Source organism: Gobio gobio (genome assembly GCF_949357685.1).
Source record: "Gobio gobio genome assembly, chromosome: 25".
Taxonomy (NCBI): Eukaryota; Metazoa; Chordata; class Actinopteri; order Cypriniformes; family Gobionidae; genus Gobio; species Gobio gobio.
This window is the reverse complement of record NC_137121.1, coordinates 16,990,975-17,012,504: the sequence shown is the minus strand read 5'-3', so window position 1 is coordinate 17,012,504 and position 21,530 is coordinate 16,990,975. Positions and strand designations below refer to the sequence as shown.

General features: G+C 37.0%; 1 protein-coding gene across 6 annotated transcripts in view; it reads right to left on the bottom strand.

Annotated features, from left to right (window-relative positions):
* Positions 1 to 21,530, bottom strand: part of mical2b (microtubule associated monooxygenase, calponin and LIM domain containing 2b) — a 63,683-nt gene that overhangs the window by 31,249 nt on the left and 10,904 nt on the right. For all 6 annotated transcript variants that reach the window (XM_079809443.1, XM_079809444.1, XM_079809445.1 and 3 more), the window contains exons 2-13: positions 17,960 to 18,288; positions 14,509 to 14,716; positions 13,896 to 14,012; positions 12,824 to 12,925; positions 5,893 to 6,048; positions 5,482 to 5,582; positions 3,613 to 3,870; positions 2,522 to 2,637; positions 2,293 to 2,419; positions 2,132 to 2,222; positions 991 to 1,138; positions 140 to 339 (exon numbers count right to left, since the gene is read on the bottom strand). In XM_079809443.1, the coding sequence (XP_079665569.1) occupies positions 140 to 339; positions 991 to 1,138; positions 2,132 to 2,222; positions 2,293 to 2,419; positions 2,522 to 2,637; positions 3,613 to 3,870; positions 5,482 to 5,582; positions 5,893 to 6,048; positions 12,824 to 12,925; positions 13,896 to 14,012; positions 14,509 to 14,716; positions 17,960 to 18,223 (1,888 nt within the window). In that variant the 5' untranslated portion in view covers positions 18,224 to 18,288. The remainder of the gene's footprint in view (positions 1 to 139; positions 340 to 990; positions 1,139 to 2,131; positions 2,223 to 2,292; positions 2,420 to 2,521; positions 2,638 to 3,612; positions 3,871 to 5,481; positions 5,583 to 5,892; positions 6,049 to 12,823; positions 12,926 to 13,895; positions 14,013 to 14,508; positions 14,717 to 17,959; positions 18,289 to 21,530) is intronic.

Sequence of the window (21,530 nt, the reverse complement as noted above, 5' to 3'; positions counted from 1 at the left end):
TTAAATAAATTCAGAATATTAGTATATTTATGACAAATTGCAGACCTATTATTAATACTACATTACGGATACACCCTAAATGAAGAAAATTCATTCAAGTTTTTTTTTTTTTGAGGCACTATAGTGTGGAAATCTCTACCTGTGTTGGACTGAGTTGAGTTGCGGAACATCTCGTAAAATTTGGATAGGTAAAGCACCATAATGAGCTTGTCTGGCCCCCGTTCGGCATCCATTTCCTTTCCTGTGGTGACCGGCTGGATGCCAAACTCCCGCTCTGCCACGTCAATCGCCAACTGGTTGTTTTTAGCGCCGTCTGCCTCGTTCAGGGAGTTAAAATCACTGGAGGAAGAGACAAAGGGAGGAAGAACAGTCCACAGAAGTGAGATAAAGTGGCAGATCGGGAAAGAGAAACCAAACTAATCAGGTTGAAATGCCATTCCATTAAACTGAGAACCTGTGTTCTCGCAATCTGTATCCTTGGTGACCAATAATATTTGTCCAACAACCTCTCACAGAATGGTGTGATGACTGGATGAGCTGATTTATAATCTCATTGAAAGTCCCCGTCACATTTTGCAGGAGGGGCTGCAAGATTTATGGCAATTTCTAAAAATGTGAAAATGATTTTATGATGTAATCGTAATCGAGTCTTGTTTTGATGCATGAGAGGACAGGTCAAGACATGGGCATGTTGTTTCTTTCTCTTGGAAGCATTTCAATTCCCTATTTGTCCCTGTTAATATATTCAATCTATTGAATTAAAAACAACTACTTGCGCTAAGTCGCAGGGTAAATGAAGTTGAAAAATCAAAGCTATTGTCCTTCAGTAAAAGGAAACAACTTGTTTTGATGGCTTAGGGGAAGGAGGTACCGCCACGTGTGCGAGATCAAAGCGGTGCTAAATAATGGAGCATTTGTAAAACCGTATGAGGGTGTGATCATGCGACTAAATCAATATGAAAGCCAGTTTGTGTGTCGGGACATGCTCACATGAGGTCTGGTCGCTGACGGTGAATGAGGGCGCAAAGGGCCAGGCCACTTCTCCAGGAGCTCGTAAGGTCAGTCACATCCACTCCTCTGTAGCCCTGGGTCTGCTTCTGACACCACAGCATCAGCCGGCTGGGACGCACCTCGGACTCTGAAATCAATTCGTACCATCATTTGTAACGTTTTTGAGTGGGAGTATACATTTCCTTCACACAACCCTTCTGATGATACAAGACCCCTGCACCGTCTGATTTTTATTGTTATTTTAAGTGCACATGAAGCTAGGTAAACCCCATGAAATCTCACTATTGCAAGTGATAAGGTTTACTAAAAGTCTGCACATGCTTTTGTTGAATCTTTCGTCATGTAACATGACCCTTTTGATTGAGTAGAGGGTGTGGAAATCATTGTTCCTGTGAGGCCACATCCAGGTGAAGCCAATATAAGACAAACATGATGCCAGTACATGTGCATCACATGTGACCCTGGACCACAAAACCAGTCATAAGTCGCACGGGTATATTCGTGGCAATAACCAACAATACATTGTATGGGTCAAAAGTGTTGATTTTTTAATGCCAAAAATCATTAGGATATTAAGTAAAGATCATGTTCCATGAATATATTTTGTAAATTTCCAACCGTAAATATATATTTAAAAAAAAATTATTATTATTAGTAATATGCATTGCTAAGGACTTCATTTGGACAACTTTAAAGGCGAGTTTCTCAAGAATGATTTTTTTGCACCCTCAGATTCCAGATTTTCAAATAGTTGTATCTTAAACCATACATCCATGGAATTATTTCTTATTTATTCAGCTTTCAGATAATGTATAAATCTCAATTTTAAAAAATTGACCCGTATGACTGGTTTTTAATAAAGAGCTATTGTGTCAACAATAGCATGTTCAAGGGAAATTTGTCAGGGGAAATCATTACCTGATATTGCTTTCTTTTTCCATCAATTTTATGTGGAAATGCAGAAAAAAAAAAATTGCAAGTTGGTGCAAAGCAAATGCAGGGATCGGTTGAATTTGCATTGATTGTTGTGATCATAGTTCCTGAAAGGACTGTTTCAACAAAACAGAATCAGGCAGTCAAATTTGCTGCCATCATGTAAGACAAACAATATTGAATCTACCTCGTCTGGAGATGTTTGTGGATCTGCGTGTGGGTCCACTGCGCTCCAGAGAACTTAAGTCCTGCTCGCCGTTAATGTACAGATGCCGCACCTGAGACAGAAAGTTTAGGATTTACAGGTGGAAGACTCATGCATATGGTGATAATGGGTGTCGTTCTCACCTGATGTGGTCGTACACAGGATGAGTTGAGGTTGGGGTAACGTGTGGCCGGGTCTATGGTGTATTGCTCAAAGTTTTTTGAGATGTTTTCTGCGGTTGTCTGAGGCAGCAGCCTATAGAGGCTCTCCCTATAATAAATAAACAAAAAGGACATTGGATCATGGCCCCAAAAAAAAAAGACCAAATATTTTTCATTGGAGAGCAGCAGCGGTGATGGAGTATGTTCGCACCTCTCTGACAAAAGATCAAGGGGTCCTTTGCCCTGAGCCCAACCCTTCACCATCCACACTGTGTCAAAGGCAGCCAGAAACCCTCGAGCACATCCTGTCCCCATGGGCCAGAAAGGCTGGAGACCGATGAGATGTAGAGAAAACATGGCATGTTTACAGGTCACACTAAACAAAACGCTGTACAGTCAAGCAGCATGTTGAAACAATCAGGAATATTTAAACCTAAAGTAAACAAATCTTTTTTCTGTTTTTTAGACATGCAGTTGAGTCCAAAATTAAATAATAATAATAATAAAATAAAAATCTAAAAAAAACAAACATTTAAAAACATTTAACCCCTTTAGCGTAAAAAAAAGAAATTTCAATGAAATAAATGTACTATTTTAGTAAATGTACAAAATTTAGAGTGTAAAGTTTTAAAGTAAAAAAAAAGTTAACTTAAAGGTTATAGAATTGTAAGTTTACTGTCATGAAAAATGCACAAAAATACTATACTTCAATTTTATATGAAATGTATTTTTTCCAACACATGTTTTACTCTAAAACTGCAAGAAAACCAAAGCCATAAATCTAAACTAATTGTGTTCCAAATTTGAGGTTGATATTGCGTTAAAATTGTTTGGGCGCAGTACCGGATGGGAAAAAGTTTCCACTAGATGAAATTAATTTCCCATCCGTTTCCAAAGCGGCCATCATGTCCTTGATTTTTTTTTTGTGTATTCACACAGCCTTACCAAGTTTTGTACCATTCTGATGAAGTAAATTCTCAGTAAAAAATGACTGAAGAGCCCAAAACAAGAAAGTTTAAATGTAATATGAGTAAATATTTACGTAATCGTGCAGCTTAAGTGCTGCTGTTATTAAAGCAAATGGTGGACAAAATATTCTGAAATTCGTGTTAATGGTTAACTCAAATTATAATTAATATCCTGATATATATATCAATTATAATTATACATAATTAGTATATACACAACCGGACCTCATGTGATATGATAATTCAAATTATATTTTTTTGGAGTCACAAAAAAAAAAAAAAGTACCTAATGATCTCTCTCATCATATACAGTGTGCCGTATGATGGCACCTACCTCCAGAAGACTATCTCCAACCAGCGCCACCAGCAGCTGATGTCCGCACTTTTCCCTCAGCAGTGCGGCGTTCTCCGAAGCGTACATGCAGGTGAAGTCAAACATGGCCACATCAGGCTGGCCGTAGTGGTTGATGGCATAATCCAAAGAGGGCAGCTGGTAGTTTGTGCCAAAATCAGCAGCCTCACGGGCGTATGAGAGCAAAGCCTCTTGGTTCACATTGTCATTTGCCAACAGCCGTTCAGTCTCAATATAGTCCTGGGAATGAAAAAAAAACAGAGGAAACATGCTTTTACATGGAAAAAGATGACAAAATCATTACATTTGAAATATTAATTTAAAAAAGAATTATGGTGTACACTTTGTTTTACATAAAGTGTAGTTGTGCTAAAATCCTTTTTTTTTATGTCACGGTTTGATATTTTGTTATATATTTTGATATTAATTTTATGATAATACTTTAATTAAGGTTTCATTAGATAACATTAGTTAACTACATTAGTTAACATTCATAAATGCTGTAGAAGAATTGTTCATTGTTAATCTTACTTAATGTATTAATGAATGTTAAAAATAACATTAAGATCAAATGTCATTCCTTTTAACATTAGTTAATGCTTTGTGAACAAAAACAGTTGTATTTTTATTAACTAACATTAACAAAGGTGAATAAACACTGTAGAAATATATTACTCATTGTTAGTTAATGCTTTAACTAATGTTAACAAATGAAACCTTATTGTGAAGTGTTATCAAATTCATATAATATAAATACATTTAATTGTATATAATAATTTAATTTATTAAATTAAATGCAATACAAAATAAAATGAAAAATAAAATAAATACATTTTTATTTCATTTATTTTATTTTATTTCATTATTTCATTTTATTATTTCATCATTTTAGTTAATTTTAATGCAACGCAATGCGCCTTAAGTGTCTAAATACTTTTTAGGGTCACTGTAATAACTGAGATCAGTTTTAGGTGCACGTGCATTGATGTTAAGTACTCACAAACAATCCTATCAAGGCATGTCAAAACAATAGGACAAATTTTACTGCAAGAAGTAGCATAAGGTTAAGTGGATTGCACAGCAGCAGCAGCATCATTATGCTGGAATGATGAACCATGTTTCATCATCAGGGTTTTTATAGACTCCACTGAGCACCGGTCGGGCCGCTGTCTAAGGGCGTGAGAGTTTAAAACTCCAGACAAACTCCAAACACTACAAAGAGCTTTAATCACTCAGCTGCTGCGCTGTAATATCCTGTATGAGAAACTACATCTAACACAGACACCAACATAAGGCTTCCTGATAGTGTTTCTTTTCATAATAAACATGAAACGGTTTTTTCTAATGCTCTCAAAGAACAAAATATCCACTTTGTAACGTCTATCATAGGAGAACTAATATTGGCAATAGCACGTGTACACTTACACAAACACACAAATTATTGTTTTTACATAATAGTGGGGATCTTCTATTGATTTTTAGCATTTGCAAATTAAGCTCATTATAATCATTAAATCCAAGTCCTAACCTTACTACTAAAATACATTTTATAATTACATTTTATGTGATAAAACAAACATTGAACAATTATCTAAAATTAATATATAAAATTAAATACATTTAAATACTTATGTTTTTATTACTAAATACTCATTACTATAATATTTACAGCAAATAAGTATATCATACAGAAGAAAGACGTTTTTAAACTCTAACATTATCCATTTAAATGGTTACGTATTTAGACTTTTTTTTTAACTCATTTCATTCTCATAATATTCTGACATACTGAAGACGCATCCCACAGTCTCTGGTTAAACCTTTCACCATGAACAGCCCACCAGAACTCACATTGATGATCACACCCTTGTCCAGCAAGCTTTGTTTCTTCGCAGTCATGACAAAGTAGTGCGTGTTGTCCCTGTAATAGACGATGTTCTCCAAATCAATCCCTGTACAAAAGATAAATGAGGTCAATTAGCATGAATGTGCAAAGTGTTTAACAATGAATGACCACTTTTGTTGCTGGTGTTTTATGAATCGCTGTGTAAGATTAATTAAGTTCAATTATTAACTTTGACGAGGGCATATCTAAAATGACATCCGCCTCAGAAAAAGAATACAATCCAGTTTTGCTCATATTCACTTTAAGGAGGGGAACCATTACGGAATTATGCTATGTATCTGTCAGTATATGAGTTATGATGCAGTGTGTTTTCTAAAAACATTTAGGAATGGAAAAACAAGCCATCTCTTCCTCACCGGTCTCCTCCTTGAGCTCCAGGAAGAACTTCTGATTGAAGATGAAGGCCACTCCGCTGATCTCCTCCACTTTGGCCTCAGCTGTGGTGTTACGATTGACGAAGTTTGCGGTGATGGCGATGGCTAGTTTCCCTCTGAACTCCTTTCTCCTGAAGCCTGCAGCAGAGAGAGGATTACTGCTTTGCATTCATAGTTTTTAATCAGTGTTGATTGCTAACAGAAGCATCACAATTATTATTGCTCACACTTAGTGTTTGTTTTTTCCCCCAAGATCCCTAATGGCAAATGTACTTCGGCACGTGATGTTTGTGGACTTACATAAATAATACCTCAAATCATGTGATTTATTGAGTTTGTGATCCAACCTTGTTTTCTCATGGCAAACCATAAGCATGTTAGCATCATCAAATTTTATTTTAAACCCAAATTTGAGAGCAGTATGTGAAAGTTGTTTCCAAAGTGAACAGTTTTGTATAATCAACCCTGGAAATGTAAAAAAAAATAAAAATAAAAATGATATATATAATATCAAGGCCTTGGCATTTGGAAAATCTTGAGTTTTAGCTGACGGGCATGTCTATGACAACCTGACAAAGTTCAATGTTTCGCCATGAAACAGGAAGTTGTTGAAACTTGGGTATACAATGTCCGCGCTAATAAAACACGTGAAGTTTGGGGCAGAGTCCTGGCCTGAAGACATCTACATGCCAATATTCAGTAACAGTCCTAATGCCAGCTGCAGGCAACAGGAAATGGCATGTTTTACTCTGTGATTAACTCCTCATAGTAATTTAACCAGATCAACATCGTATTTGGCCAGTCTAATCTTAAGGCCTACATACGTCTTTCAGATGAATACAATCGGAGTTATATTAAATATGTCCTGGCTCTTCCAAGCTTTATAATGGCAGTGAATAGCAGCCCAAAATTTGAAGCTCAAATAAAGTGTATCCCATCCATTATGTGAATTCCGGGTGATTGGGACACTTTTTGCCATTGCGATGACTTGGAAAAAGTGCCCAAATCACCCGGAATTCACCCTATAAAAGTAATCCACACAGCTCCGGGGGGTTAATAAAAGTCTTCTGAAATGTATCGATGGCTTTTATATTTAACAGGTTATGAAGTCAAATATCTAGCTTCCGACGGACCGCCTTCCGTATTTAACTTATGAAGAAAGCGTAACGCCTCTCGCAGTTCAAAATGCTTATGCTACGTCCGACGTCATCGTCATACCAATTACGCTTTTTTGTAAGTTGAATACTGAAGGCAGTCCACTTCAGAAAGGCCTTTATTAACCACCCAAAGCCGTGTGGATTACTTTTATAATGGATGGATGCATTTTTTTGTTCTTCAAATCTTGGGCTGCCATTCACTCCCATTATAATGCTTGGAAGAGCCAGGACAATTTGATAAAACTCAGATTGTATTCGTCTGAAAGAAGAATGTCATATACACCTAGGATGGCTTGTGGGTGAGTAAATCTTTTCATTTTTGGGTGAACTATCCCTTTAAGTAGAAGATAAGAGGCAAGTTGCTTTAAAATCAATATATAATGTAAATCAATAGATAATGTAAACGCTAAGGCAGCATATATTTGCAATATAGGTGCAAGATCTTTCAGGTCTCGGTGCAAAACAAAAGCGTTTGCACAACAACAAATTACACAATACAGTCTTTGCTTTCATGGTAGCACTTATACACCAAACACTTGTTTACAACCACTATCACACATTAAAAAAGAGAGATAAAAACTTAATTCACGTGTCAATCTGAGTGCTTCTCACACGCCTAAGTGTAAATAAGCACAGCATGGTTCAAAGGTTTCTGGTTCTAACTTGAGAGCAGATCTAGAATCAGTTCCTCTGCGACAAGTCTGTGAACTGCACCAGAGTCTAACTGTGAAAAGCAATGAAAGTAGTCCTGTTCCACCCCTCCTGTGGTGGGTTAACAAACTTCCTGTCAAATACAAAGAGCTGACCCGTGTTCTGAAGGAACGGGAGACTGAATGTAGGACAGTTTTTCAGTCACTGGGGCAATTTGCTTGACTGAGTGAGCACGTTAAAGCCCTTTAGCAGGTTTATTATGCTTGAGAGAGCCAAATCTCATAAGATGAAAGATTCCAGTCTGAAAGTGCTAAATGTGTCATTCACAGACAAAACATTTGCACAGTGTAATTTTTCTTGTGTGGTGTTGATGTTCTGAGGGCTTAATCTTGTTTGTTTGGTCCACCACATGATGTGTGGAGAACAAAACCCAAAATTACACTATAATGTGCTTAGTGGAGACAATGAAAGTTTGTATGTGGAATTAGGCTTATTGTTGCTCATTTCATAATCTACATTAACGCATTTTTCCAATTTATCATGAAAAACAACAATATTTGCAGTTAGATTAGGAGCTAGATTAGTACACAAAATAGAGCTGCAATACTATATATATATATATATATAAAATTAATATTTTGTATTATTGAGTATAATAAATCATATATTATAAACAATTAAAATAGTGCTGTCAAATAGATTAATCTCATCCAAAATAAAAGTTTGTATTTAAATAACGTGTGTACTGTGTATGTATATGTATAAATATATATTTTATTTTTTTAGGAAAAATGTGTTATATTAATATATAAACTATTTATATATGTAATATAAATTATATAAATATATACAGTATATACACATGCACATATTTCTTAAATACATGAATGAGTGTGTATTTATATATGCATTATTACTACTATACACACACACACATCTATTTTGTAAACAAACTTTTATTTCGAATGTGATTAATCGATTTGACGGCACTATAAAATATATACTTGAATATTAATATAATAGATATATTACAATGGAAGCTTGTTTCTACCACAGAATAAAACAATTTAAAAGGTAATTGCGACTTTTTCAGCTCACATTTTTTACTTAATAATAATTAATTAATAATAGTAAATAAAAAATACATACATTTAGTATCACAAATTGAGTAATTATTTATATTATAAACCATTAAAATATATAATCATTTTATTTTAACATACCATACAATTACTATATTACTACAAATAATATTTGTATTATGTATAAATGTCAAATACATAAACCATAATAATATACAGTGAGGAAAATAAGTATTTGAACACCCTGCTATTTTGCAAGTTCTCCCACTTAGAAATCATGGAGGGGTCTGAAATTGTCATCGTAGGTGCATGTCCACTGTGAGAGACATAGTTAAAAAATCATACATTGTGATTTCTGGATTTTTTTTTTTAGATTATTTATTTGTATGATACAGCTGCAAATAAGTATTTGAACCCCTGAGAAAATCAATGTTAATATTTGGTACAGTAGCCTTTGTTTGCAATTACAGAGGTCAAACGTTTCCTGTAGTTTTTCACCAGGTTTGCACACACTGCAGGAGGGATTTTGGCCCACTCCTCCAAACAGATCTTCTCTAGATCATTCAGGTTTCTGGCCTGTCGCTGAGAAACACAGAGTTTGAGCTCCCTCCAAAGATTCTCTATTGGGTTTAGGTCTGGAGACTGGCTAGGCCACGCCAGAACCTTGATATGCTTCTTACAGAGCCACTCCTTGGTTATCCTGGCTGTGTGCTTTGGATCATTGTCATGTTGGAAGACCCAGCCTCGACCCATCTTCAATGCTCTAACTGAGGGAAGGAGGTTGTTCCCCAAAATCTCGTTGTTCCCCAAAATCTTCCCCATCCTCTCCTTAATACAGTGCAGTCGCCCTGTCCCATGTGCAGAAAAACACCCCCAAAGCATGATGCTACCACCCCCATGCTTCACAGTAGGGATGGTGTTTCTTGGGATGGTACTCATCATTCTTCTTCCTCCAAACATGTTTAGTGGAATTATGACCAAAAAGTTATATTTTGGTCTCATCTGACCACATGACTTTCTCCCATGACTCCTCTGGATAATCCAAATGGTCATTGGCAAACTTAAGACGGGCCTGGACATGTGCTGGTTTAAGCAGGGGAACCTTCTGTGCCATGCATGATTTCAAACCATGACGTCTTAGTGTATTACCAACAGTAACCTTGGAAACGGTGGTCCCAGCTCCTTTCAGGTCATTGACCAGCTCCTCCCGTGTAGTTCTGGGCTGATTTCTCACCTTTCTTAGGATCATTGAGACCCCACGAGGCGAGATCTTGCATGGAGCCCCAGTCCGAGGGAGATTGACAGTCATGTTTAGCTTCTTCCATTTTCTAATGATTGCTCCAACAGTGGACCTTTTTTCACCAAGCTGCTTGGCAATTTTTCCCGTAGCCCTTTCCAGCCTTGTGGAGGTGTACAATTTTGTCTCTAGTGTCTTTGGACAGCTCTTTGGTCTTGGCCATGTTAGTAGTTGGATTTTTACTGATTGAATGGGGTGGACAGGTGTCCTTATGCAGCTAACGACCTCAAACAGGTGCATCTAATTTAGGATAATAAATGGAACATTTTAAAGGCAGACTTTGAGGGTCAGAATTCTAGCTTATAATAATTAAAAAATCATATATTGTGATTTCTGGATTTTTTATTTTCGATTATGTCTCTCACAGTGGACAGGCCTACTGTCTTTGGTGGTTGTGGGGCTCGACGTTTTTTGGTTGATATCTGTGGGCTCGCAGCGATCGAGTGTGATTGTCTGGTTCCAGTATAAACAAAATCCATTTTCTCTGTGAAGCTCAGAAGTGGGGATGCTGTAGAGAGGAATAACATGTCTGGTGAGGGGGGCTGTTTCTCTGGTGTTACCGGAAGCTGCAATATGTTATCGTTGTGTTCAAGGAGTGACTTAGACATTTCATCCAGCTTATTGTTTATACCACATATAATTTGTAAGAGTTCATCAGTCTCAGTCTCAGTCTCACCCCCGATGGTCCCCATTTTTACCAGTGCCTCCACAGACTCCACAGTCCGGGCTGAGATGTTACTGTTTAGTGCCTCGATCTGTGTCACTTCGAGCAGTTCTAATTCGTCACAGTCTGTCTGTGGTGAGCTCTGAGGGCGGGGCTCAGCTGGGAGTATGTCCATGAGAAGTGGTTGTTGTGGCTGCGTGATGTTATCATTGTCCTTGTGGGGTGTATCAACCGCATGTCCATTCAGATGCTGAAATGAAGTCCTGTGATCGTCCATACTTTGTCCTGTTGTGTGTGTGCCATCCAGGTTGAGTGGGTTAGCACACACAGCTGAAGGATGATGAAGGGAAAAATAAATGTTGTCCTTTAGCACTCTTGCACCGAGTTTGTTTGGGTGGAGGCCAATTGATGTAAACAGTTGTCTCCAGAAGAGATTAAAGTTGTCGATAAAGTTCACTCCCTTCATGTTGCAGGTATTGTGCAGCCATGTATTAAGCCCAAGCAGCCGTGAAAACCTATTTGTTCCTTTTGCTGGAAGTGGTCCACTGATGAACGGCTGAACTTTCAGTTTTCTAAGTGTTTCAAAAAGTTCATTGAAATCCCTCTTAAGGAGTTCTGACTCCTCTCTCTGAATATCGTTTTTTCCCACATGAATGATAAGTCGATTTGCAGTCTTATGTTTCATCAGAATGTTCTTAAGTTCCCTGTTTACATCAGAAACTGTTGCTTGTGGAAGGCAGCATGTAGTTGTATCCCTGCTGCTAATGTTTCTGATTGTTGAGTCCCCCACTATCAGAGTCCTGGGCTCGGCTGCGCTCTGAGCTGAGGGCCGCTGTCTGCTCGACCTTGAGCGCCTGTTAGCATTAGTGTTAGCTACGGGCTGATTCAATCTGTGTTCGGTCACATTCATCACATTTGGGGATTCCTCACCCACATTCATTAGCACTTCAAATCTGTTTTCAAGATGTATATTTGGTGGTAGGAAACTAGTGTTTGCAATCCTTGTGTCTGGGGTAGAGCATGCTACTGCGGCAATATGTGATGCTCGTGACAATCTGATGTCTCGAGTGCCTTTGGGTCTTGCTCCCTGTTTGTGCCATCGATTAGTGTGTTGATCAGTTACTTGTTTCTCTACATGTTGAGTAGCACTACATTTATGGGACTCACCGGCAGTGTGCAGAGGGCGTTCATGATGAAGCTCTGCTGTGTGATTCGTCTGGTTGGATGGTTCCGCAAATAACTTTGTTTCAAGAACTGCAATCCTTTGTAAAAGTCTGTGGCAGTTTGAGCAGCAAGTAGATTCTAGAAGAGGCATTTCCTTATCCTTTTGAATGTAGGCAGCTGTGTTTTCCCTGAATGTAAGCTGAAGGCAGTGGGAGGCTGGTCGGTTGAAATATTCCGCTTTTTGTTTAGGAATTCAGTCACCAGAGTTTCTAATTTTATAATTGGAGTCAAGCTTTGTCGTTTGAGCGCTGTGCTGATTTGCTGAAGTTGAAATTATGAGATACAATATAGAAGCGATAGAGCAAAGCGCGGAGCAGTAAGCAAGAGCGTCCGAACAGTAGCGAAGCAGGAAGTGTAATTGTCACCTACGATGACAATTTCAGACCCCTCCATGATTTCCAAGTGGGAGAACTTGCAAAATAGCAGGGTGTTCAAATACTTATTTTCCTCACTGTAACTACATAATTTTACATATATGATTATGATATATAATGACAACGGTGATGATGAATGATATATATAAGCGCGTGTGTCTATTCCCTTGGAATAAAACCCTTGACTTTTGCATTGCTAGCATCATGTTCTGCCAGTTGAGTTCCATGAATATTTCAGGCAAGATCAATATTGATTCCAAAGCGGAAGTACCTTTCTATACAAGAGGGATGTTTGTTTAGAAGATATGATCATTTCATTTCTCCATTTATGAGAGAACACATTTTAAGACACATGAGGAGTTAATGATCCTCAGCTGATTTATGGGAACAGTAAAACATCTCGAGCCACTTAGAAACTATGCATGCTGCGAAAAAATTCAGAAAGAAACAGAATATTCTCTAACCATCAAGAGTGCTTCTCCTTCCATCTGCTCCAATTATCACATCAAACTCATAGTCTGAGATCGGGTGATCAGCCGGGCGGATCTCCGTCCTCCATCCAGGCCCTGGAAAGCAGACACGTGGTCAATCTCGAAAGAGGCTAAGAGGTAAACAAACTAACTTGGCCTTTCTTTTGTTTACCACGACTCTAAAAGTACAGCCAGCTCAGTGTGTGAAGCCGCCAGGGAGAAAAGCTTACTTGTACTGGAAAATACAACCTTCATGTTCCATCCATGTGTGAGGCCTCTATAATTTGACATAAGGCCAGTGATGCTCTTTTAACCAGCAATGCATTGCAAGAGAGGTGCTATAGACCCCAATGACCCCTGAATTTATATATAGTACAGAACTGAGGGTTTATCATTAGCCCAGTGCAGAATGGTGAGTGCCAGTGACGCGGAGGAATGACACAAACCTTCTCGGTATCAGCGGCGTGTGTGCGTCAAGGGTACATAGAGGGAAGGTGTCAATTTTCATGATCTGGTTTAGCTCTGCTTTTGCTTCCGTAAATCCATTAGGATCTTGAAGTAGGAAGATGCAACAATCCCTTGTTAATTTGACATTCAAGCAGAGTTAGGCCCATTGTGCTTGTTAAAATTACATAAAGAAGTTTAAAGAGCAAATTATGTGGCTTCCCCTAACTAAGAGTATTAAATAGGCTGCAAGAAACTATTACAGCCTATTTGTCTGTGATCTCATTCTTAAACACACTTGCCGGGATGTGCATGTGGATGTACGTGTAGGGCCACTGGCAAAAGGGCGTGTAAATCCGCCAAAGAATGACATGACATAAGACGAAAGGTAATGATTACCCAACCCTTTTCCAGACCACATGAGGTGTAAAGAAAACAGGTGATGGCTTTCTTGGACGTATTTATAGTTATTTTATGGCTGTGTGGGATTATGTTATGATGCCTTGGATGTCCACAAGTCTCAGGTCTGTCAGGTTGCATCATGTGAGCTAAGGTAACACCATGGTCAATGTAGTCCTCAAAGCTACATGCTTAGCACTAAGATGCCGTGATGATTGATTACCATCAGTGCCTTGGTCCTCGGGCGGCTCGAGAAGCTTGACAAACTCCACGTTGACGTGTACCTCCACCCCAACAATGAGAGCGATCTTTAACAGCATGAGCTGCAGCTGACGAATACCTGAAAAATATAAGGAAGTCACCATCAAATCCAGTAGGAAACACATCCATACGGTTTATGTTGTCATGTCCTATAACCGTGCTGATGTTAGACAAGACCATTACAATATTGTTGTGTGAAAAAACAATATAAAATAAATTAAAACTTTATAATATATGTATGTATGTATGCTTTTGTGCTGCACAAACATAAGCTATCAGATGGCAACCAATATCTTTCAAGAGAAAAGCATGGAAAAAGACATTTGCATAATCTCGGCTATGCTGAATGTTTTACATCTCTTTTGGTTAGGCTGGACTGGTGTTATCCATCAAAGTGTCTGAAAACCTCATCCAACAAGCTCATACACAAATCCCTGAATGTGACTGCAACATCTAATAAGTTCCTATAGTGAAACCATATCTTATGTTCCTGTTGTGGTGTCTCTTGTTGACTGGAAGGGATATCAGTGAATAGTCAAAAGCATGGTACAGTAACTGGAACAGATGTAACCTACTGATGTGGTCTATAGATCCAGCACAGAATTTTCCATAGAACTTTTTGGCTCCAAGGTTCCTGAGGTCATGGATGGTGTAAGGCCAAAGGTGCAGGACATTGTTCCTAGAGAAGGTGTCCCTCTTTTCAATCACCACCACCTTGGCCCCTAGCAAAGCCAGCTCTATGGCGGTCCGAAAGCCGCAAGGGCCACCACCAATGATGAGACACTGTGAAAACAAACAAGAGACATTATTTTATGGACTTATTGCATGAAACTGTTTGGCTTTAGTGGAGAACATTTACAAGTGTAAGCACAGGCTTAATGACCTCACTGCCTCACTCCACATACGTCAACTAATCACCAATCAAAACCAATTTGTGCATGCCAACTCTTCTGGCACAACCACATGGAATGATTTCAACTCCCCACTTGTTGCTTCAAACACAAATCCAAGCAAGTTCTAACACAAGCCAGGACTGCGGGTGACGCCTTTACTTGTCCTTCACAACAAAACAGGGATTATGACTGTAGTTTTCCAATAAAAATACTGTTAAAAAGAGTGAAAAATTAGCATTTTTCACCCTCAAGTTGTTTCAAACCTGTATAAGTTTCTTTCTTCTATTGAACACAAAAGAAGATATTTTAAAGAATGGTGGTAATCAAACAGTTGATGGACCCCATTGACTTCTAAAGTTGAAAAGAAAATACTATAGAAGTCAATAGGGGCATCAACTGTCTGGTTACCAGCAATCTTTAAAATAACTTATTTTGTGTTCAACAGAAGAAAGAAACTCATACAGGCTTGGAACAACTTGAGGGTGAGTAAGTGATGACAACATTTCCATTTTTGGGTGAACTATTCCTTTAATAAAGTATATAAACTGAAATATCCATAAAAGGCTCGTTCAAAAGTGGCAATAAAACTGGCGAAAACACTTTTATCACAATTTTATTACCTGTAATTAGATGCCAAGGGCGTGTAAGCGTAAAGAGAGAAGACTGCATTGAACACAAAATGAATTGCTGCTCTAACTTGTACTGTCGGTGTATCATGACACAATTTCAAAGGTCTTGCCCTTGAGGAATGTAATATTTTTACCATTTATATCCACATATGGGAATTATTTTCACCTCAGAGGATGTCCGAAAAAGGTGCCTTCATAAAATTCACCCTTGAGCTTAAAAATGCATTTCATATTTGATGAGAATTTCTCTTCATTTTTCAGTTCATCGATTTAAGAAGAACATTTCTATACGTTTTGTATCTTTGTAAATGTTCTCATATGCAACTTTAGGCTCTGTGCAACCAACCAAGTTCCTTTTATGTAAACCATAATTTCTGCCATCACTCTTTATCTTAGCCTCTGACTGATGGTCCCAACTTCCTGTGAGGTGAGTCAGTGTGCCCATGTTTCCTGTTCTGGATATGATCACTGGAGGAAGCCTTCCTCTCAGTATCACTGTGGGCTTCTGTCGCTTTACATTTCTACTTTTGAAGACATTCAGGAAGACATTTCTGTGCCAGAGCAGTGCTAACAGCAGCTGACACGCATTCAAAAGCCAAGCTTGAGGATTAATATTACAGTTTCTCAAACAACGAAGACCACCGGAATAGAACGGTCTAAAAATGGGGCAAATCTAGGAGTACTAAGAGTCAAACAAAGCACAGTAACCGCTCAAATTATCAATGACAAACTGAATTTAAGGTGTTATTTACTGTAAATCTTGCCCTCTGCATCTATTGAAATATGTATTATATTAAGTTTGGTGTCAATAATGTCATGATATTGTGACAACAAGACATACAAGTTTGCTTGGAACAAGTTTGCTTGGAACATGTTGCAGAAAGACTGGAAATTGACTGCGTTTATGTATTTAAATGCCTTTAAAACCAAGCTTAAAACAGTAGACACTGCCTCAATCGTTTGTGATTGTTTCTCATAAGCGGTGTTACTTTAATGTTGTATGTACCTTGTAACTGTTGTAATTGTTTTTAATTGTGTAACTTTGCTGCCTCTTGGCCAGGACTCCCTTGAAAAAGAGGTTCTTAATCTCAATGGGACTATCCTGGTTAAATAAAAAATAAATAAATAAAATAAACAATCCTTATTGACGATTGCGTATCATGAGACCAATTTTAACGCATCGAGTTTGATTATGCAAAAGTGAGTTATGGCTTGAATTTTGGTCTGTTTGTCACAAAGTTATCATATGGCTTCAGAATATGTATAGAAGTGGTATGCCAAATTTCATTAACCTTTTAACACTTTTTTTTTCACTTTAGAGCCCAAATTCATTTTTTGGTAATTCATTTTTGGGGATATTTCTTTAATACTGTTGTTGTGGAACAAATCAACAAATATGTGAAAGATGAACCTACAATGTGAGCATTCAGTGTGAAATGCAAACCCATGCAAACAAATTACAACTTGCGCCACAACAATAAGAACAGCAATAATCAGCAATAAGCACAGACCAAGTTAAAACAGTAGCAAATAAATAGCCAAACTACATGTGAATAGCCAAAAATTCACAGATTAATATTTAAATCTCCTTAACCTGTCACTAAACTGCAAAACTAACATCCTTTAGGGTTTCCAATTCTTTCAACACATTATCAATCTCATATAAGGTCAATAGGTCCAACAGGCACTCGCCAACAACAATCTGAACATGTATGCTAAGTTAAGTGACCTGAGATTGACTCTTCCATTGACTGGTCACACGATAAAGCAGTGGTCTAGTTAATGCGTCGTAGACTTTAACAGACACTCTGAGCTTATAGTTCAACAAAAGACTTATTTTTCCCCTAACACAATAATATTAACCCAAACGCTTGCTACCATGCAGCCTCCTCATAGAGTAAGTTTAAATTAGCTTGGTATGGCACTCCAGCATTGAGATCATGCCATTCTCATAAGTTAAAGCAACATTATCAAATCTCTCTGATGAGGAAAATCATTTCAGTGGAAACCATGCAAATGCTAATAAAACAATTCAGATCTCATAAACGTGGGGTAAATGCATGTGCTACTCCTCTAAAGGAGTAGACAAAAATCCTGACTCATGACCTCCCAACCCTTTGCTCCCTCAGACCAACGGTCAACTGTAGCGGAAAAATGGCTAAAACTAAATTACGCTGATCCTCATTTCCTGTTTCGCTTTAAAAAATAGAACAAACAAGACCGGCAAGAAAGCCACCACTACAGCGATCTCAGCTATTTATATCAGGCAAAAGTTATTTGACTAACAAATGTGAATATGAAAATGAGTTGTTGTTGTGCCATTTCAATTCTCAACAGAATATTGATGTTTTTAGTCAGACTTCCATTAACGTACATTAGACAAGTTTGTCATCTACATCAAATCACCAGCCTTTCAAAGTGCCCTTATTTTTTTTTAAAGTAATTTCTGCTTCCTCTAAGAAGTGTGAGATTTTAAGGACATGTATAGAGCTCTTGAGACTTACTCTGGTGTCCACGCAGACTTTGCCCTTATTATACTCCTTGTGGCTGGCTCTCTTGTCCAGTTTCCCCCAAAGGCCTTTAGCCTTCCAGTAAGTGATGGCAGCTTTCAGGCTGCTGTAGAAGCCTCTGTGGTCGGAGGGGTTCAGCTCTAGCTGCCTGCAGAGGATGCTGAAGGCCTGCAGGGTGCCTTTACAAGTAGTGGCCTGCACAAAGTTCTCAAACAGCTGGCCGGCCTGAGACGCACGCTCGTCCTCCGTCTCCCCCATCTCTTTCCCTCTGTTGACGGGGGATTCAGTCAGGGGTTGGTTGGTGCTGGCATTCCTTTCCAAGACTGGGGAAAGAAAAGGAACAGAGGGTTTTTATTTGTTTCTATACTGGGATGAAAGTGCCATAAATTTCATTATCTGCAATCCACAATCTGTATAGTAAAAAAACTTCCTATATATGGGTATGCAGTGCGGTGAAATGACTAAAAATGGTAGGCTGTTGACATCGGCTAAATTAATTTATTGCTTTAGGGTTCTGATTGCAGCCTGTCGAAGCTGTTTGTTTATAAAGGTCAATTATCTCAATAAAACATCACTGTCCTTATAAGAATTAAAGATGTGCACAACTACATTTCATAAAGTTCTGTGAATTGATTTGATTTTTTTCACCAAATAAACCAAATAACTGAAACAAAATTAAAAAAAATAAAAAATAAAAAAATATATATAAAGTGAAAGTAAATAAATGCATATATCTAAAATACAATAAAAAACAAAAAAATATATAAAGTGAAAAAGTAAATAATATATAATGCATTTATTTACTTTAAATCTCTTTATATATTTGTTTAGTTTTATTTATTTTTGTGCATTTTATTTATTTATATTATGCATTTATTTACTTATCACTTTTTATTTATTTGGGTTTTATTATTATATAAAATATATATATAACATTAAAAATATAAAGTGAAAAAGTAAATAAACATATAATGCATTTATTTACTTCATCACTTTATATATTTTTGTTTATTTTTATTTATTGATTTTTGTGCATTTTATTTTATTTATTTATATTATGCAATTATTTACTTATCACTTTATATATTTGTATTTTATTTGTATATAAAATATATATAATATTAAAAAATCTAAAGAGAAAAAGTAAATAAATATATAATGCATTTATTTACTTTATATATTTTTGTTTATTTTTATTTATTTATTTATTTTTGTGTATTTTATTTTATTTTTTTTATTTATATTATGCATTTATTTACTTATCACTTTATATTTGGGTTTTATTTTTATATAAAATATATATATATAAAAATCTAAAGTGAAAAAGTAAATAAATTATTATAATATAAATAAATATATATATATATAATGCATTTATTTACTTCACTTTATATCTTTTTGTTTATTTTTATTTATTGATTTTTGTGCATTTTATTTTATTTTATTTATATTATGCATTTATTTACTTATCACTTTATACATTTGTGTTTTATTTTTATATAAAATATATATAACATTTAAAAAAAAAAGTTAATATTTTCCAGATAATTTTAAGCAAATATTTAGGAAACAATGTTTTCATTTTGTTGCTTTTATAGAATATCTTGAAAATAGGGTGTCCCATGTTTATCCTATTCAGCATCAAAAACATCATTAAATTACTAGTTGACTGCTGAACAACTAGTCAACCATCCTAACCCATACCTAATAACAATGTATACGTGTCAATTGTTGGATCATAGTACAATGTCTTGCAAAACACAAGGCATTCTGTCCTGAAGTACTGCTGGTAAATCAACTGAAAATGCTCTAGATTTCAGTCTGAGGGACACAAAAACACTTGGCATGTGCTGTAAAATAGGCCAGAAGAGTCACGTTAACTCAGAGTCGAGTGCTTGATAGGATTACTGCATGCAGAGCAAATGGGACAGAACAAAGGAATGTTCAAAATCAGGACACCAAGATTGGCCCAGTTGTAGACAACCTGTGAGCCAGAAAAATATTTGTGCACCAAGAGTGGCCTTCACATTCTTCAAAATGTCTCGTTTTGTACAGTGGAGTAGAGCGTAAATAGGTTTGGAATGGCCTGAAGATGGGACTATCATGCATGTGTCCTTCAGGTGAATGGAGAGTTGATTTGGGAGTGAAACCAGATATGTGAATGATTTGAATGTGTGTAGGAGGTCATCTGAACGAGTGAGCATGCTTGTCAAAAGCTCGAGCTCAATATCCGTCCAGCATCTTTCTCTCAATTAACACTCCTGAGGGTCACTTGAGTCTCACCAGCCTAATCAAATCTGGCAGCTGACGAGACCTTCTCATTTGTCTGCGGGGTTCTATTATCTGCGCTCTCCTCATTCATTTGTGCAGTCACGTCCCAATGTTTGTTAACATTTTCACTGGACCTCTACTATTCACACTCCAAAAAAACACAAAAAATATAACTTGACCCAAATTACTAGTCCTTGAATTCTCCAAGGACCATATTTTTATGTGTCATCAACAGTCAGTGCAGCCAATGCAGTGTGGGAAAGTTCCCATTGCTAAATTTAACCATGCTGAAAAAGCATCAGGGGATATTACTTGAAGCAAGATGTGCCAGGAAAGTTGCCTGGCACAAAATCATAATTGTGTGTGAGAAAAACAGCAAGACGGACCACATTTAGAAGCTACAAATGATATTGTCTCAATAAGTAGGCCTCTTGACAGATGGCACAACAGCAAGCAAGGGAATTCAAGTCAACACCCTGTGCCATTGCCTTCAGAGATATTTTTCCAACAGGGTCATGCACATTTGCCCATCCTGTCTATCATTAAGAGACATTACAAACTAGTTCATGCTAATGTCACTTTGCCTCCCAAACAAATTGACTCCGACAGCTCAGACCTGCAGTCCTTCACCATTAGGTCTTGATGGATCGTTTTGCAGGAGCTTCAGCTTTGAGGGAATCATCAAAGGGTTCAAACGCATCCCAGTGGATTCGACAGAAAGCAGCCCCACTTAAAACTGGAATTCCTAAGAGCCAACATTCCTACACCACTAAGATTATTCATGTGACCTATAGGAGCACACAAACGGGAAGATGACCTCCTCTATTAATTCTCACCAGGGCTGCATTTATTTAATCAAAAATGCAGTAAAACAGTAATATTGTGAAATTTTACTACAGTTATTAATATATTTTAAAATGTAATTTATTCCTGTGATGGCAAAGCTGAATTTTCAGCACCATTATTCCAGTCTTCAGTGTCACATGATCCATCATTCTAATATTTGGTGCTCAAGAAACTTTTATTATTTTCAATTTTGAATTTAAAAAGTTGTGCTGCTTAATATTTGAGGAAACCATGATATCCCAAACTTTGAATGGTAGCGCATTAATAGCAATGGCAAAATCAAATTGTTTAAAAGTGATAGTAAATACATTTATAATGTTACACACATTTTTATTTCAAATAAATGCTGTTCTTTTGAACTTTCCATTCATAAAATTCTGGGGGGAAAATCATGGTTTCCACAAAAATATTAAGCAGCACAAATGTTTTCCACACTGATAATATAAAT